The sequence below is a fragment of the Pleuronectes platessa genome, chromosome 5, assembly GCF_947347685.1.
Source record: "Pleuronectes platessa chromosome 5, fPlePla1.1, whole genome shotgun sequence".
NCBI classification, from domain to species: domain Eukaryota; kingdom Metazoa; phylum Chordata; class Actinopteri; order Pleuronectiformes; family Pleuronectidae; genus Pleuronectes; species Pleuronectes platessa.
The window spans coordinates 17,749,858-17,769,605 of NC_070630.1; the positions used below are offsets into that span (position 1 = coordinate 17,749,858).

Below are 19,748 nucleotides of genomic sequence, written 5' to 3' on the forward strand. Positions count from 1 at the left end.
CCCAGCGAAAAGCTCAAAGAAGCATGTTTGAAATATAAGATTTGATAAAACAGATACAATATGCTGCACTGGCTAAATTAGTGGATTAGGAGAATATTTGCGAGTGTGATCGTGATAAATCCGAGGGCACCCGAAGGCAGCGTGAGTGGATGTATTTGCCTCATCAGGGCACAACAGCCCAGAGTCAACACTTCACCTCAGAGTTTCACTTCAGAGCTTCACTTCAGAGCTTCAGCTGCAGACATGGCGCAGCTGTACTGTTGGGGGGACAGCTCCAGTGGACAGTACGAGCCACAGACGGCCCTCAGCCCGGTGTCCTGGACCTTCCCCCGGGACATTAGCTCCATCTGCTGTGGGGACCAGTTCACTTTATTCCTCTCAGGGTATGGAGGCGTTTTCTCATGTGGACACAACTCAAGGGGACAACTGGGACGAAAGACACCAGAAGATGGAAGGAAACCAGGTAAAATAACAATAACAGTAATAATGATAATAACAACAATAAATTATATTTATAGTTGTTTATATATCCTTTATTTTTTGTATACTTTTAATCCTATATTTTTACTTCTGTCATAGTGAGTAATGATACTTTGCGGCTGTAACGCAACAATTTGGGATCATTAAAGTACATCTATCTATCTATCTATCTATCTATCTATCTATCTATCTATCTATCTATCTATCTATCAAGAATACAACGTTGTTTTGTCCTTTTACTGTTGAAATGGTATTAGCAGGATTATTATCTGGTTGTCTGCAGTAATGTTTGTCAACATGTGTTTACGGATGTGAACCTTTCATGATTTGCATTCATAGCGTCTATCATTTCATCTCATCAGATTCTCACTTTCGTTTCGATCTCTTTAGTCCAAAAAACGAAACTTAGCTGCATTACGTTTTGTGCTGCGTTCAAGTTCATGTGGGAAATTTTGGCTACTCAGCACAATGTGACTTTCACGGTTTGGATTTTTGTCTGGTTTAGTCCAGTCTATGGTCTGATGAATTGCAGGGTATTGGTGGGCTGGGCACTGATTAATTCAGTGATTTTTAAGGGGTTAATTCATTATAAAGAAAATACTTTAGTACAATTACCTCAAAATCGTTCAGTATCCCATGACCAGCAACAGCCATTGGCTGGTGGAATTATGTTTTTGGGTTGTCCTTCTGTCTGTAGGTCTGTCCATCCCATTCTGGTCAACATGACAACTTAAGAACTTCTTGAGGGAATTTCTTCAAATGATTAGCTCTTGGTAAAAGGTCAAAGTGACCTTCTGTTCTTGTGAACATGACATATCAGAGACACCTGTAGAAAATTACATCTGGCACAAACATTCACTTGGACTCTAGGCTGATTAAGATTTAGAGGTCAAAAGTCAAGATTATTGTGACATCATAAAACAAATGTTTGCCTTGTGAACACCTGTAGAGATCCCTGTCTGATGCCACACAATTATTCCTTTAGACCCACAGATTAACTGAGTTTAAGTTTAATGTGTTAACACAAGTATTGCTATTCATAACTTAACTTTCTAGCGTGGGTGTTTTTTCTCTTGTCTGTCGTCCTGTGTCAGGTCGTGTGGAGGGGCTTGGTGACGTGGTGACGATGGCATGTGGTCAGGACCACTGTCTGGCTGTGTGTGCGTCTGGAGACGTGTTCTCCTGGGGGGCTGCAGAGAATGCAAAGCTGGGGATGTTGTTGGATCTAAAGAAAACCCACATCAGACCAAGGCAATATAGTCTCTGTGATATATTAATCATTATGCATACTACCACTAAAGCCAGTAGATGGTGGGGGATGAAAGCAAAGCTTTTTTTGGTTTACAATTGTCTTTTATTGCAGTCGGGTGCCCATACCACTGCGGGTACCAGTGATTCATGTTGCCTGTGGAAACGTCCACTCGCTGGCGTTGACTAAAGGTAAGAGACTAAACACACTGATGACCTTTTTGTGTTTTCCAACTACAATATCAAAGCTTTTTATAATTCATTCTACGCTTTGTTCCACATCATTTAAATAAATCAATAACTTTTTTTAATGATATCGGACTCAAGCGCAACTTGATTTTTTTGCTGCAAACGTTTATGTCGAGCTAAATTGAGTTTTTATTTTGAAAAGTTATAAACTTGGGTCTGAAGATTTTGTTGGTTGGTTAACAGACCTGTGAAATAGAGCCCACATGCAGCGTATGAATAAACTATAGCAGTTCAGTAAACCATTCAAACTTTCATAAATGCCACACACATGCACAGTAACAAAGCAAATTCTTTTTATTCGTTTTTATACATTGTTTTCTACCACTGCTGAGGAATTGTAAAGACATTCAAGTCTAGTAAAACTGTTTGATTTTTGCACTCTTTTCCACTTCCCAGGAGGAGACGTCTTCTCCTGGGGATCGAACACTCACGGTCAGCTGGGTCTGGGGAAGGAGGTGGCCCTGCAGCACACGCCCGTCCTTGTGGTCGCTCTGTCCGGCGTACCTGTGACCCAGATAGCAGCCGGAGCGAGCCACACCCTGTTCCTCACACTCGCAGGCCTGGTGTACTGCTGTGGAGCCAATAAATCTGGCCAGCTGGGGCTCAACAGGGTGGATGAGAAGGGTACAAATCATTTACCTTAACTCAGTCACACACTCACGCAGCAGATTGTCCATAATATTGGACAATTTCACACATGTCAATATATACACTTAACACCTGCAGAAGATGTAAACAAGTTTTTTGCCTCTGCGCCAGCAACAGCCAGTCTCTGGAGGCATAATGTTCTCGGTTTGTCCACTCGTCCATCCACACGTCCGCCGGTCCCATTATTATGAACAAGATATCTTAAAAATTTCATCAGGGAATTTCTTAAAATTTGGTAAAAAATACCTTCCCTTGGACTCAAGGATGATCTGATTAGATTTAGGTCACAGTGGCCTCACAAAACATGATATTTGACCTCTTGATTGAAATTTTGACCAGTTGTCATTTGGAATCGAGATCAACTGATTAAATTAAAGTCACAGTGACCTCATAAGAGAAGAAAAAAGATCTTACACTAGATCTTTTGAGAAAAGTGCTGTAAAAAGTGTTCTAAAGCTTTCTAGGTTATTTAAAATATTGTTTGCTTTTAATGGTAACACAAAAGCAACCTTAACCTCCGGGAATGTATTTCATCTTAGGGATCCTATGAAAAATTTATTTAAAGTAATGTGATGAAAATCTGAAAATACAAGAGGCTGGAACACCAAATTTGTCTTTGTGTATTTTAATAGGGGCTTTATGCAGAAAGGATCAACACAGAGAGTCTCAGGGATCTCAGATTCAAATGCAAGGATCATATAATATGAGAACTAAGGCTGTTTGTCTGAGCCAGTTCAGACTCATAAACAGTTCAGGTCATAAATGTATTTGGACAGGTCTTCAAAAACTTACTTTTCAACTACTAAATAGGTTTCAACCACACTCAGTTATTTTTCCATTACAGTAATCAATTAAAAATATAAATCTTGTCTTTTTCATGCCCATTACTTTCCATGACTAACAGGCAGGTTTAACATCTGTATGGTACCTGCGCTCAGACCTCTGGATGTCTCCTTCATGAGCTGTGGAGAAGCTCACTCCGCTGTGTTAACAAAGGTACAAACTTCACTGATCTCAGTCTGCCTCTCATCCCGATGTTTTTATTTACCGACCCAATGAGTGGGTTTCTCTTTTTCTAACAATGCAATGCTTTCATTTCTAGGATGGTAAAGTTTACACTTTTGGAGAAGGAACCCACGGTCAGCTGGGTCACAGCTCCTCTGCCAATGAAGTGAGACCCAGACTGGTCGATGGTCTGGACGGACTGGCCTCACAGATCGAATGTGGCCGGTAAAAAGGACACACTGAAACTGAATTTTCACGTTTACATATTTTTAGGGATAAAACAAGGATTAGAGTTTGATTATATTCAGTATATACAGTGCCTTGCATAAGTATTCACCCCCCTTGGACTTTTCCCCATTATGTACTGTTACTAAACTTTTTCCCGTTTGATCAACACAACATGCATAGTACTTTGGAGGTGCAAAATACATTTTATTGTGACACAAACAATAATGAGAACAAAAAAGTTGACATCTGTTGGGTGCATAAGTATTCACCCCCCTGTGTCAATACTTGGTAGAACCCCCTTTCGCTGCAATTACAGCTGCAAGTCTTTTGGGGTATGTCTCTACCAGCTTTGCACATCTAGAGATGGAAAGGTTTGTCCATTCTTCTTGGCAAAAAAGATGAAGCTCAGTCAGATTGGATGGAGACCGTCTGTGAACCGCAATCTTCAAGTCTGGCCATAGATTCTCTATTGGATTGAGGTCTGGGCTTTGACTGGGCCATTTTAAGACATTAACATTCTTTAATCAAAACCATTCCTTTGTAGCTCTGGCTGTATGTTTAGGGTCATTGTCCTGCTGGAAGATGAACCTCCGCCCCAGTCTCAAGTCTTTTGCAGACTGCATCAGATTTTCTTCAAGGATTTCCCTGTATTTGGCTCCATCCATCTTTCCCTCTATTCTGACCAGTTTCCCTGTACCTGCTGAAGAGAAGCATCCCCACAGCATGATGCTACCACCACCATGTTTCACTGTTGGGATGGTGTGCTCAGGGTGATGGGCAGTGTTGGGTTTTCGCCACACATAGCGTTTTGCATTGAGGCCAAAAAGTTCAATTTTGGTCTCATCTGACCAGAGCACCTTCTTCCACATGTTTGCTGTGTCTCCCACATGGCTTCTGGCAAACTCCAAACGGGATTTTTTATGGATCCCTTTCAACAATGGCTTTCTTCTTGCCACTCTTCCATAAAGGCCAGATTTGTGGAGTAGACGACTAATAGTTGTCCTGTGGACAGATTCTCCCACCTCAGCTGTGGATCTCTGCAACTCCTCCAGAGTAACCATGGGCCTCCTGGTTGCTTCTCTGATTAATTTTCTCCTTGTCCGACTCTTCAGTTTGGGTGGACGGCCTCCTCTTGGTAGGTTTGCGGTTGTGCCATATTCTTTCCATTTTCTTATGATGGATTTTATGGTGCTCAGAGAGATGTTCAAAGCTCTGGATATTTTTTTATAACCTAACCCTGCTTCATATTTCTAGACAACTTTATCCCTGACCTGTTTGGTGAGCTCCTTGGTCTTCATGATGCTGTTTGTTCAGTAATGATCTCCAACAAACTCTGAGTCCGTCACAGAACAGGTGTATTTATACTGAGATTAAATTGCAGACAGGTGGACCCTATTTACTAATTATGTGACTTGCAAATGTGACTTGTGAATGCAATTGGTCGCACCAGATCTTTGTGAGGGGTTTCACAGTAAAGGGGGTGAACACATATGCACTCAACACTTTTCAGATTTTTATTTGTAAATAATTGTGAAATCCATGTAATATTTCCCCCCACTTCCAAATGATGCACTATTTTGTGTTGGTCCATTACATAAACTCACGATGAAATAAATTTTAATCTGTGGTTATACCATGACAAAATGTAGAAAAGTCCAAAGGGGGTGAATACTTATGCAAGGCACTGTATAACTAATCATCTACCGTTACTCTGTAGAATACTTATGATATAAGTGGTTTCTTTCCTAGGAGTCACACTGTGGTGTTGGGCGAGTCTGGTCAGCTCTGGGCTTTTGGCAATGGAGTCAAAGGTCAAATTGGGACTGGACGAGCAGAGAACAATCTGAGTCCCACTCTGGTTCAACTTCCATGGACCACTGACAGTGCAGCAACCATACCCACTGGTATGTATGTATGTATGTATGTATGTATGTATGTATGTATGTATGTATGTATGTATGTGTGTGTGTGTGTGTGTGTGTGTGTGTGTGTGTGTGTGTGTGTTAGGGCGTTGGTGAGTATGTGTCCTTGATCTTATCCCCTCCACTTCAAGTAATCATCCTCATTTCCTCTGTATTAGATACATGAATATATATATATCAAACAGTTTAATTAAAGTGAAATATTGAGTTAAAGGATTTTTTAAGGATCTTGATTTGAAAAGCAACACATTTTCTGCAAAATTCTGTCACGTTACGATTTGAAAGTTTAGCAGATATATGTGACATAAATATATCATAATTTATTATTAATATTATTATTTCTTAAATGTTATTTATTTTTTAATTTCTATAAACAGACTTGAAAATATCCGCCGGCTGGAACACAAACTTTACCTACTCTTCACATGCGCAGGTAAATAAAACTAATAAAAATACAAATTTTACTTTACATTAATACTGATTTAATGTTCTGTGCATCAAAAGTTGTAATATTTCATTTCACGAATTAAAGTATTTTATCATGTTTATTAAACCGGCTGCCTGACAATGTATGTCTTCTTTCTTTCAAGAATCATGGGCAGATAACTGGACGACTCGATGAGAGGAAGCTGCAAACATGGCTGTCAATGAGACATGGCAATGCAGAGGCAAAGAGGTAGTTTTATTGAATATATTAATATGCTAACGCTTATCTTTTCAAAAATTGAATAAAAGCCTTACAATCAATGACTTATGTTTTATGGCTCTTCCAATACTTTTCTCTTTTTGTGCGACAGAGAAATATCGTCAATATTTTTGACAAGTTCAAGTCTTGTTGCAAGTTTCACAAAAGACAAGTAAGTTTTTTTTTTTTATCGGCCGATGATTACTGTGATGTTTTCAGATAAGACAAGATAGAATTGTATTTGTCTCAAAGGAAATTCTTGTTCCAGATATAAATCCAGAATTACAATAGCAAAGAATCAAAAGAATTAAGTATAAAGAAATAAGTAAAGTCAAAATATTAGTATATTATTATATTATAGTAGCTTATATTAAAATATGTAGGGTAAATGTGAGAACACTAGCACCTGGATATACAAATATACAATATAGTATTTATTCTCGTGATTGTAAAATATATGTAAAAACTAAACTAAAAAAGAAGTCATATTGGAAATAAGAAATGAGAAGTAATATTGCACAGGATGTTAATAGATAATGATGGAAGTAATATTATCCATGAAATAATTTGTGATTCATGAAATCCTCAGAAGGATTGGGCCAAATGCATTTGAATGACAGAAATAAGAACATTATCAATTTATTATGTTGTAAATATTATAGATTAAAAAATAATATGCTAACACTCAAATAAAATAGTGTGTATATATATTCATTTAATAAAATAATATTGCACTATATTGAACAAAGTATATTAATAGTTAAGTAAAAATGTTAAAAAATAATAAATCATTTCTAAACTTGACTTCTTTGCCTGTGTTATCAGTGGGTCTTCATTAGAAGCTGGTGCTTTAACTGTCGACCTGGAAGCTGCGAGCCGAGCTTTTGACCAGCTGTTGGAAATACCATGGATCAAACAAGCAGTTAAGAAATTCCTGTGATTGATTTTCACACGTTCAGATCATTTTCATGCTTCTGTGCTTGAGACAGACCCAAGACATTGGGTCGTTCATCCATCTGCATGTAGTCTTGTGAACATGATATCTCAAGATTGCCTTTGCTAATATCCTTCACATTTGTTGCTAACGTTCACTTGGACTCAAAGATGAACTGATTCAATGTCAGTGGCCAAAGGTCACGGTGACCTCATGAGTCTGAAGGAAAATGTATATAAACTGCACTAACTGGTGGAAACGAACAACCATAGGGAGAAGGTTTGGTGGTCAAAGGTCAAGGTGGCTGTGACCTCATGTTCTTGAGAACTGGATATATCAAGAACACCCATAGAGAATTGAATCACATCTGCACAGCTCCCTATGACCTCACAAAACTTGTCTCCTTTTGAACGTGTTATCTTAAGAACTGAGACAATCCATTCAAATTTGGCACAAATGTTCGTTTAGACTCGTGGATTAAGATTAGATTAGATTTGGGTGGTCAAAGGTCAAGATCCCGGTGGTATCTTAAAGTCTGCCCTGACTGGTGGAGACGAGCAACCACAGGGAGGTTATTCTTCTTTATGTTTTCTGCCTTAGACTTAGAAATAAACCTCCACTGTTATGTCATACCTCATTAGACGCTGTGGTATATTCAGCTAATATATACTTTTAACATGGGTGTAAACCAGAATGATGTGTTAACATCTATGGCGTCTTGATTCCTAAATTCTCACACTTTTTTAATACTATTCCATATGTTTCTCATTAGTCCGCGGATAATTCTTCCTTCATCATCTTCAACACTCTGCAGCTTGAATTACACAACAACTCTTTGGCCACAGGCATTTTGTAATTTAGTGACTGATTCGTTTACATACAATCAACATCACTGTCTTATCTCATTTTGTTATGTTTCTCATAGATGAACTTTGAGATCCTCATGCCATTGCTTTGTGAATCAATGATGACCCTAAAATCTCCAGAGATCCTGCTGATTCTGCTGACGTGCCCTCTTTTCCAAGAGGACTCCAGCGTCATGGCGGGGTCGCTCCTTCTGGCTGTCATCATTGAGAATCTGAAAGAGAGGCCTCTGGCAGCGCTAAGTAAACTATCTACCTACTATACATTGTTTGTTTACCATACTAAGAGTTAGTTTTGAACCTTATGAAATTCAAGTGTTCATATTTTCTTTGATATCATCAATAATGTTAAACTCAAACAACATGTAGAAGGGCACAATATAAAACTGTACACAAATAATCAACCATACAACAATGCTCTCTGCTGTGGAAGACATACATTGTGAGTTAACCGTGTTATTTTGTTCGGCAGGAGGCTGGTGGTCTTCGGTGTCACCCTCCATCCTGATGAAGCACATCATGGTCTTCAAAAACGCCCTCGCCTTCATGCTGAAAAACCACCTCTTGACAACGCACAACCCGGGAATCAGATACCTGATGAAAGCTCTGAAACTACTTTACAGGGTCAGTGTCATATTTTTATGATCATTATTATCATCACCAGTAGCTTCAGTGCAGGATCTGCTATACGTGTTGAATTTGGGATCAAAAATGAAATCATGTCTTTTATCTTAAGGCTAAGAATCTTTTTTCTACGACGGAGTGGAGAGGAAGAAAAAAACATTCGGGGATTTAGAAAATAAAGCCATAACTTGATGGAAAAAAAATTGTAATACCGGAAAAAAAACGTTTACATCATATGTTGTGTCTCTCTCTCTCTCTCTCTCTCTCTCTCTCTCTCTCTCTCTCTCTCTCTCTCTCTCTCTCTCTCTCTCTCTCTGCCATACACACCATTTGGGAACCACTGGCTTAGCCTTTGAACTTTGGCTCAAAACTCTACATCTGACCAGGTAGAAATCTGATGGTTTCAATGTTTTTTTCTATAACATATCATAATATTTGTTTGCAGGCCAACAGAAGTGGAAACTCCTACAAAGTCCCACTGAGCATGTTTTACGTGGAGGAAATCAGGGACAGTGTGCAGCCGGAGGGAGACATTTGTCTGTGGTTTGCATTTTCTAAAGCGGAGGTAAAATCATACAGTCCAGTATATGTGATGTTGCAGTGTCCTCAAGAGTTTTACATATCGGTTGTAGTGCTTATTGCTAAAATAACGTCTTAACAAATGATCCATTACTTTCTCGAAGGATGATGAAAACACACCTGCCATTTTCTGCCGCTTCCCGTTCTTGTTGCCTCTGGATTGCAAGGCAAGGGTCTTCGTCCTCCATTCGATTGCAATGAAGGTACAACAGGGATGAGATCATTTGACTGAAGATCAGTATCAACAGCACTGTGTGTAGTACAACTGTAACTTTAGAGACGCTGTGTAATTTTATTAAAACTGCTTTGAAAACTGTTTGGTGATTTCTTCATAAAGGAGGTTTTTGTGTTTACAGAGAGTGGGCCATATGATTGACGAAGGGGATGAAGACGCTTTGATAAATCCCCAAAACATTGCCCCGCCCACACCCTTCCAGCTGACCCTGAGACGAACTCACCTCGTAGAAGACACCTTCAGACATCTGGCTGCGGCCGACCACTGCGCCTTCAAAAGAGAGCTTCTGGTAAACAGGCGATCAAAGAGCTTTGTTCTTCTAAAAGTGATTCAAAAGCGTTTAAATCACCACCTGGTGGCTGTCTGCAGTACAGGTCTTAAGCCTGCCTTCTCCATGTTAGTGGATGGGACATAGACCAAACTTAAAATGTATCAATGGGTTTGTGTAAGATTAGGTAGTTTTCATCACACTGATCCAATACATTTAAATTTTTTGATTGTATAAGAATTTGGTGGCATGTCATTATTGACAGCTGAGACTGACATGTGATTGGTCGAGGTCGTGTTCCGAGGGACCTTTATACAGTGGCCTCCTCCCCCGATCACTACAGTGCAGACTCCTAGTGTGCAAAATGGTAGCGTTCTTATGCTGGGATATTTGGGTTTCATTTCTGGATAGTGGGGGTAAGTGTCGCGTCGACCATCTTTAGATACTCTCCTGACCTGAGGGACTCACAAAAGTTTTAGAATTTGGTGTAATAACTAGAGGATTGTTTGAAGGTGAAGTGCTGGAATTAATTGTCATAAATTTGGAGCTTTCATTTTGAAGTCTCTTCACAATACCATGAGTTATAAGTCATGCTTGGATATTTGTCATTAGAGCTGATTTGGTTTGTGTTCTGTGGGTCATTTAAATATGCTCTCCTCCCTAGGTGCAGTTTGTGGATGAGAGAAAGGTGATGAACGTCAACAAGAGGGACCTCTTCCTCCACCTGTTTGATGAGCTCATCGCTCCTGAGTCTGAGATGTTCATGTACAACGAGAGCAAGACTCAGATTTGGTTCCCTCCCAGAGTAAGATTATTTTATTTCAGTGAAAAATCGTGTATTGGCCAAAGCCAGTTCAGCTGGTATTTGTACAATTTGTCTTCTGTAAACAGTTATCAAATGTTACCAAATCATACATGGAATTTGTTTTCTTTTTAATTTACGAACCAAACAGCCCAAAGTGGAGGAGAAGCGTTACTTCCTGTTCGGAGTTCTGTGTGGCATGGCTCTTTACAACTACAACATTGTCCACCTGCCCTTCCCACTGGTTCTCTTCAAGAAGCTGGTTGGGGTCAAACCCTCAATGGATGACATGAAGGTGTTCGAACCTGGCATGGCAGAGTAAGACATTTTTTATAGAGCTCAACAGCAACATTGTTTTGAGCCTGAATTTTGATTGTCAGTCACAATATTTTAACCGTCCAAGGTAGACTCACCACAGGCTATGAAATTGTGAAATAATCTTACATATCAACTGCATTTAAAGATAAACGTGTTTTAGTCGCATTGTCAAGGAGAAGTATTACACTACCCTCAATGATACATAGGAAATGGATCCAACTGCTCAGCGTTAATACTGTACATCAGTGGATCCCAAACTTTTTACAGTCCCGTACCCCTTCAGACATTCGATCTCCAGCTAATTACCCCCCGCAGCACGTGCTATAGGACACGAAAGATGGTGAGCTATGCAAAACGCACACCAAATATTTCCCCCGAGTACCCCCTGAACCACTTTGCGTACCCCTGGGGGTACACGTACCCCAGTTTGGGAACCAATGCTGTACATCAATGTACGATACACTATTTGAAATACTATATACATACATACAAGATATAAACTACAATAAATTGCAACACTATATAAATATCAGGGTTGAATTCAAGAAGAGGTGCTGGAAGTCTTTGACAAGGGATAATATGCAGTGGTTTAAAGGATCTGAAATTCCTTCACTCTTAAAATAATCATGTACTTTGCCCTTTCTTCAGTTTTCCCATATTTTATTTGCTCTAAATCAAATGTTTTATGATCATAATTGATCTCTTAGCTGTACGGCCTGGCTTAAAACAGAAATGGGACCTTTACTTCCGGAACCAAAACCGTTGTATCACTGTTATACTGGAAGAATGTAGCTCAGTAAAATTTGTTTAACTCTACAAAAGTGACATCTTGTAAATTGGAACCCTAAGTTGACTTAAAATAATGATTTAAACACCATGACACCACAACTGTCCAGACTTGATCTTACTCATGATCCTGTTTCCTGTGTCTTCAGGTCTTGGCGTTGCCTGATGGACTACACTCCAGCTGAAGTCGAAGATACGTACATAACCTTTAAAGTAGGTTGAGATAATCACAGTTAGACTGATACTCTGCTGCCTAAACCTATTTCTGCTTTATTCCACTGTAACTGTCATTCTTTACAGGTGACCTGGGGTGGGGAGCACGTTGAGCTTGATCCGAAAGAAGCTGGAAAACCTGTCACAGGCTCAAACAAGTGTGTTAATACAGAACCATCTACACAACACTCACAATGGGTTGGCTTCACGACTGTTAAATATTTAAAGGATTATTTTTGAGGACAAAGTTTGATGTTAACTTAAGCATGGTTCTGCAACTAAAGCTGCGGCTTTTCACGCAGTTGTGTCGATGGACTCGTTTTAATTTACGGTTCTCCAAGGCTTGCGCGTGTTGTAAAGCAATTCACCGCCAGAACACTAGGTGGAGTAACGTTTTTTGTTGAAGAAGACCTTAGAGACGCCTTCTTTGTGTGTGGCAGTCGTCGTCGACTGTTTATTTACATTGACATTGCTGCTCCTCAAAGCCTTTTTCTGGCGGACAAATTTGTCCCTGATCTTCCTCCATAGCTTCGTACACTCGTCGACCTGCAAACCAACGTTAGTCGAGATCTCCTTCCAGGAATTGCAGGCCATCTGTATTCCGTCAATGACAGGTTATACAAGTGGTCATACTTTTGGATCTCTTCTGCCAAACGCTCTTCTTTTTGGTCCATATTCGATCTTCTAAATCTTCATTGGTTTCTGCCGGTATTTTGGGGCATGAAACCGAAAAAGTGACTCCAGAAAGGATGTAGTTAGCAGACCAATCACAGCCTTGCGGGATGCTTGAGGCTTGTGTAGCTTTGTCGTATAGTTACACAAGAGGCATGTAAGAGGCGTGTCTCTGAAAACGCAGAAGCATGCGCCAGCTTTAACACAACAATATCCAGCCTCACAATGTTCATAAAAACTTGCTATTGCTTCCAACTAGAGGTGAAACATAAGAAGTTGGTGCACGCTTTGTGACCAGTTAAGCCGCGTTTCTGGCTTTTGCCTGCAATGTAAATGTAAGTTGACAAAAAACTGGGTATTAAGCACTTCAGAATGACACTATGAGTGGGATATTTCCTATAATGATCTACTGTCTTTTGTTATAACCTAAGGACTTTCTGATGAAAGTAAAAATAAAACAGGACTGTATTGTAATAGAATAATCAAATGAAATGGTTATAAAACAAGAAAAAAAAAGGCTCAAGTCAAAATTCAGTGGACAGTAAAGTTCAAATAAGAAACCACCACACACAGAATATTACATTTCTGTGGACATCCAACTGAAGTTGTGCTTTCTCATTTCTCTCTATTGAAAGGAAAGAGTTCGTTGATGCCTTTATCAACTACGCCTTTACCAAGTCGGTGCAGGGCGTGTTTGGAGAGTTCAAGAGAGGGTTTTTCAAAGTGTGTGACATGGATGTGGTGGACTTCTTCCAGCCGGAAGAGCTGCAGGCGGTGATGGTGGGCCAAGAAAACTACGACTGGCAGGTGTTCAAGCAGGTTTGTTGAAAACCATTAGACAACATTAAGTCTTGAGAAGTCTTGAGAACACATAGGATGTATTTTAGAGATTCTAACAGAATGAATCACCACGTAAGGCTGAAGAGGGGCAATGTTGTTCAGTAAGAGTTTCGCCCTGCTATTTTAAAATCTCAACCTTACCACACAATAACAGAAAAAATAACGACGGGTTTATGGACATTATGGAGTTCGTGTTTCTAACCTTTAAATCGAAAAACCCTTGTTGTATTTGTGTGTATAGGTTTCAATTGTTGTTTTTACAAACAGAACACAGTTTATGAAGGAGAGTATCATGAAGAACATCCAACTATCATCACCTTCTGGGAGGTGTTTGAGAAACTGACTGCGGAGGACAAGAAAAAATTCCTTTGTAAGTAGTGTGGTTGTGTTTAAGCTGTTCCTATAACTTGATTGATTTATCGATTAAACCAGCATCTCGTCAATGTCCCTGTGTCCAGTGTTCCTCACAGGCTGTGACCGCGTACCCTTCCAGGGTATGAAAAGCATCACGATGACAGTCACCGTCTTACCAAACAGCAGCGAACTCCATCTGCCAGAATCCCTCACCTGTCACCATCTGTTGTCACTGCCCAACTACCAGAGGTACCCGGTGGAGAGGACCATGCAGACCAGGCTTCTTCAGGCCATTCGTTACAAAGGAGGCTTCTATAAGAAGGAAGAAACCAGAGCCTGAAGAAACTATGGTGTCTTACTTTCCGTTAGTCACTGCACATTGTTATTATTATATATTAATAGTCACATCATTAGGAAAGGGAGTTAATGTGGATTCATTTAGAAGCATCATTATTATCACTTATCATTAAAACCCTATCTGCATTATTTTCTTTTTTCTAGTTCTCTTGGTGATGGTTGATGGCACTTGCACATGTTAACTATATTATAGAGCTTACAAATATATATATATATATATTTATATACAAATATAAATATATAAATGTCGGGAGGGAAACAAAAAGAGACAGAGAGAAAGAAGTAGGCACTGCAAATTGTTATTATTATATATTAATAGTAACATCATTAGGAAGGGCGTTAATGTGGATTTATTTAGTAGCATCATTATTATCACTTATCATATAAACCCTGTCCACATCATTTAATCTTTCCTGTTAACTATATTATAGAGCTTTGATGAGTTACAAATATAAATTGATCAATGAAAAAAGAGAGAAAGAAGTAGGCAGCAAAATAGAGAGACAGAAAGAAAGAAATAGAGAAAGAAATGGTAAAAAGAAGAGAAAGAGAAATAAATACAAAGAGAGAGAGAAAAACTGAGCGAAAAACACAGAAACAAGAATGAAAGTGCAGTAATGACATGTATATATCAGGAAATGGTTAATTAATCTATAATTTGTTACATTATAACCAAATAATAAATGTTTATGTATTATTTTAGAGCATGATACAGGCCCACACATCAAAATACAATCTTTTGGAGTGGACAATTATTATCTCTTTAACCTTGTTTTTTAAAATAATTTTATTTAATTATTTATGTGTGTAATCAATCGTTTATTCATATCACCCCTCTTTTTCTTGTGGAGTGAGCACTATTTGTTTGTTGCTCTTTCTATGCGTTGCAAACTGTACCTGAATATCATGTATACCAATACCATATACAGTTGAACAATGGACAAAGAAAGTATCTGTCTGAAAATCGATATTGTTTTGTTGATGAAAACTAAAAAATTATAAGTTATAAAATAAGACACTCATTTTCACAGCTGATGTTGGTTATTACAATATTGTAGTTATTATTTTAATTGTTGTATGCTGATTTATAAAGAATAAGAAGGCTCTCACTATTTCTCTCAAAAATGGACATGATGAATATTCATCTCGTGCTGACGTCACTTGGACACTGTAAACTACAGTTTAAATCTGAACCTGAAAGAAAGGTCTCAGTCAACTTCATTGTTCATTCCTTTCTCGTTTAAAAACACAGGGTTTTCCAAACATCTGTGTAATCTGCAACGGAAAAAGCAAATGCTGTTGATCTCGTCTCACTGACGCTACGAGAAGTAGAATGTGACGTGTTCTTTTTACTTTACCCCTGCAGCTGCCGGCAGATCACGTCAGACAGTCAGATCAAGTCCAATTCTAATGCACCTAATGAAAGGATCTACTGGCGTGTCCGATGTATCATGTTTACAAGAACAGGAGGAAACTGTGACCTTTCAGCACCAAATTTGAATCAGTTCATTCTTGAGTACAACCGAACCTTTCTACTGAGTTTGAATAAATTCCCTGAAGATGTTCTGCTGAATGCACAAGACCAAAAAGTATTTCACAAGGTGACAGTGACCTTTGACCCTCAAACACCAAATTTATCAGCTCATTTTTAGTCCAAGTTTAACGTTTATACAAAGTATGTAGATATTCAATCATGGTGTAACTAAAAACCATATTCACGAGCCTGGGAGGGACAACCTGAAAACACATACAGAATTACTCTGAACGAGAAGCTGCAACTTCATCATTCAACTAAAATGAGCACTTGACTCTTTATTATATCACCTCAACAGATCAACTTCATATTGAGATGAGGGTCATCTCAACAAGATGGAGGTATAAATTACCTCGGTGTGACCGTGGCGTACCGTAGAATTTTGATGATTCGACAAAAAATAGGGATTTATTATAACTCCTTAGTGCATTGTTCGATCAGCCTCAAACCTCATTCACACATTGACAGTCCAATGATCAGATCCATGTGTTAATATTGACTCATCATTACAGCACCACCTGCTGGCTACAGAAGATGACATTTCTATACTCTGATGCACTGCTCCTGGCTGATTTACAATATACAGCTCGAATGAGCAGAGACAAGTCATAGGACCATGGTCAGAATTGTGACATTTCCTCAAACCGTGTTGACATTGAGGTGCGGGGAAGGTACATCCTTCGCCAAATGAGACGATGTCATAACTCCACTGAGCATTGTCCTATCACCATCAAACTTCTGTCTCATGATCAGGGTCCAAGCCTGAACAGCTCTATGTGCCAATATTTCCTACTGACCTGTGATCACAATCCTGACCTGAACAGCTCCATATATTAATATATTAGTGCAGATTCATAGCGCCACCTAGATTTTTAGATTAGATTCAACTTTATTGTCATTGTACAGTACATTACTTATACCACAAAATGCAGTTTAGCATCTAACCAGAAGTGCAAAAAAAGGCAGTAAAAGGGCAGAGTATTGTGCGTATTTAGAGTGGCATGTAAATAAATTAGATATGTACAGTAAGAAATATATATGGAATAGTACAGTATTAACAGGTATTGTATGATATAAGAACTATGAGCAATAAGAAATATATATGGAATAGTGCAGTATTAACAGGTATTGCATGATATAAGAACTATGTGCAAGATAAATATATAAAAATGAGGGGCGGCTGCTGCTATCACTGTGGTGCAAAGTTCAGCAGGGTTGAAGCTGTTCCTGAACCTGCTGGTCCGGGAACGGAGGACCCTGTAGCGGAGAGGAGGAGGGCAAACAGTCTGTAGCTGGGGTGTGAGCTGTCCTTGACAATGCTGCGCGCTCTCCGCAGACATCTCTTGCTCTGGACAGCTGCAATGGTGGGGAGTGAGGAGCCGGTGATGCGTTGGGCAGTTTTCACCACCCTCTGCAGTGATTTCCGGTCCGCAACAGAGCAGCTGCCATACCACACTGAGGTGCAGTTAGTGAGGATGCTCTTGATGGTGCAGCGGTAGAAATTCACCAGAATCTGAGGAGACAGATGGGCCTTCTAAAGTCTCCTCAGGAAGAAGAGTCGCTGGTGTGATTTCTTGACCAGGGTTGAGATGTTGAGGGTCCAAGAGAGGTCCTCAGAGATGTGGACACCCAGGAACTTGAAGCTGGTGACACGCTCAACCTCCGTCCTGTTGATATGGATGGGGGTGTGTGTGCCACCTTTCTTCCTGAAGTCCACAATGAGCTCTTTGGTCTTCTTGGTGTTAAGAGCCAGGTTGTTGTCGGCGCACCACTCCGCCAGATGCTGGACCTCTTCTCTGTAGGCCGACTCATCGTTGTTGCTGACGAGGCCAATCACCGTTGTATCGTCTGCAAACTTGACAATGGTATAAGAACCACATACAGGTGTGCAGTCATAGGTGAAGAGGGAGTAGAGGAGAGGACTTAAAACACAGCCCTGTAGCACGCCGGTGTTCAGGATGAGGGTTGAGGAGGTGTGGTTCTCTAACCTAACAGACTGGGGTCTGTTGGATAGGAAGTCCAGTATCCAGTTGCAGAGGGAAGTGTTGATGCCTAGGTCACTAAGTTCCGTGATCAGTTTGGAGGGGATGATGGCGTTGAAAGCTGAACTGAAGTCTATGAACAGCATTATTACATAAGAGTTGTTATTGTCCAGGTGAGAGTTGTTTTTAAAATAATATGTAGATACTATTTCATTGAATCAATTGAAACCCACAATCCCATCTATTGCTCCTTAATTATATTACATTATATAATAATGTATTATATACATTGGGCAAGATACTGAACCCCAGTTAAGGGTTATGAGGAGAGAAAGTGCTGCACACAGATGCACTGTATGAATGTGTGTGTGGAAAACATTGAGTGGTCACCAAGACTGGAAAATACAGACAATTTACCATTTAATTGTTTTTAAAATATTATGTAGAAACTATTTCATTGAATCAATTGAAACACACAATCCAATCTATTGCTCCCTTATTATATAATAATATATTATATAATATTATAAAAGTGACTAACACTTCATTCACACCTTACAGAGTTTCAAGTTAAGTTTCGCTGCTCTAATGCCGCCTTCCCTGTTTCCTTCTATGCTCGTAAATAAGGCCACTTCCCACCTTGGTTTCCCTGTTGGGATAATTTAAATGACAAAGTTTAGCCAACGAAAAACAAAAAGAAGCATGTTTGAAATTTAAGGTTTAGAAAAAAAAAGATACAATATGCTGCACTGGCAAAAATAGTGGTTTAGGAGAATATTTGCGAGTGTGATCGTGACAAGTCCGATGACACGCGAAGGCAGCATGAGTGGATACCTATTTGCCTCATCAGGGCAGAACAGCCCAGAGTCAACACTTCACCTCAGAGTTTCACTTCAGAGCTTCACTTCAGAGCTTCAGCTGCAGACATGGCGCAGCTGTACTGTTGGGGGGACAGCTCCAGTGGACAGTACGAGCCACAGACGGCCCTCAGCCCGGTGTCCTGGACCTTCCCCCGGGACATTAGCTCCATCTGCTGTGGGGACCAGTTCACTTTATTCCTCTCAGGGGATGGAGGCGTTTTCTCATGTGGACACAACTCAAGGGGACAACTGGGACGAAAGACACCCGAAGATGGAAGGAAACCAGGTAAAATAACAATAACCGTAATAATAATAATAACAACAAAAATCACTTTCGTTTCGATCTCTTCAGTCCAAAAAACGAAACTTAACCTAAGTTTTGTGTTGCGTTCATGTTCATGTGGGAAATTCGGACACTCAGCACAATGTGGCTTTCACGGTTTGGATATTTTGTCTATTTTAGGCTGATGAACTACAGGGTATTGGTGGGCACTGGTTAATTCAGTGATGTTTAAGGGGTTAATTCATTAGATGTAATATACAAGAAAATACTTTAGTACAATTACCTTAAAATTGGTCAGTATCCCATGACCAGCAACAGCCACTGGTTGGTGGCATTATGTTTTTGGGTTGTCCTTCTGTCTGCAGGTCTGTTTGTCCCATTCTTGTCAACATGACATCTCAAGAACTTCTTGAGGGAATTTCTTCAAATTTTATTTAAACATTTAGTTTCAAGGATGAACTGATTAGCTATTGGTCAAAGGTCAAGGTGACCTACTGTTCTTGTGAACATGACTTATCAGAGACACATGTAGAAAATTACATTTAGCACAAACATTCACATGTACTCTAGGCTGATTAGAATTTGGAGGTCAAAGGTCAAGGTCATTGTGACATCAGACTGAAATGAATGTGTTAACACAAGTATTGCTATTCCAAAGTTAACTTTCTAGCGTGGGTGTTTTTTCTCTTGTCTGCGTCCTGTGTCAGGTCGTGTGGAGGGGCTTGGTGACGTGGTGACGATGGCATGTGGTCAGGACCACTGTCTGGCTGTGTGTGCGT

At 39.7% G+C, this 19,748-nt stretch overlaps 2 protein-coding genes across 2 annotated transcripts in view; both read left to right on the plus strand.

The window, feature by feature from the left end:
* The first annotated feature begins 172 nt into the window (after positions 1-172).
* On the plus strand, positions 173-15,435 carry LOC128440753 (probable E3 ubiquitin-protein ligase HERC4). The gene is made up of 23 exons (XM_053423565.1): positions 173-463; positions 1,575-1,731; positions 1,844-1,920; positions 2,374-2,601; positions 3,530-3,621; positions 3,728-3,855; positions 5,608-5,762; positions 6,158-6,213; positions 6,371-6,456; positions 6,578-6,637; positions 7,291-7,387; positions 8,325-8,505; positions 8,735-8,886; positions 9,332-9,451; positions 9,570-9,668; positions 9,822-9,989; positions 10,633-10,773; positions 10,922-11,088; positions 12,024-12,087; positions 12,175-12,245; positions 13,395-13,578; positions 13,867-13,969; positions 14,058-15,435. The coding sequence occupies exons 1-23, from the start codon at positions 244-246 to the stop codon at positions 14,291-14,293; spliced, it is 3,042 nt and encodes a 1,013-aa protein (XP_053279540.1). The 5' UTR covers positions 173-243; the 3' UTR covers positions 14,294-15,435.
* A 3,198-nt stretch (positions 15,436-18,633) lies between these two features.
* The window catches only part of LOC128440754 (probable E3 ubiquitin-protein ligase HERC6), a 12,284-nt gene continuing 11,169 nt past the window's right edge, over positions 18,634-19,748 (plus strand). The window contains exons 1-2 of the mRNA XM_053423566.1: positions 18,634-18,972; positions 19,677-19,748. The exon at positions 19,677-19,748 is cut by the window's right edge and continues 85 nt beyond it. Of these exons, the coding sequence (XP_053279541.1) occupies positions 18,753-18,972; positions 19,677-19,748 (292 nt within the window). The 5' untranslated portion in view covers positions 18,634-18,752. The remainder of the gene's footprint in view (positions 18,973-19,676) is intronic.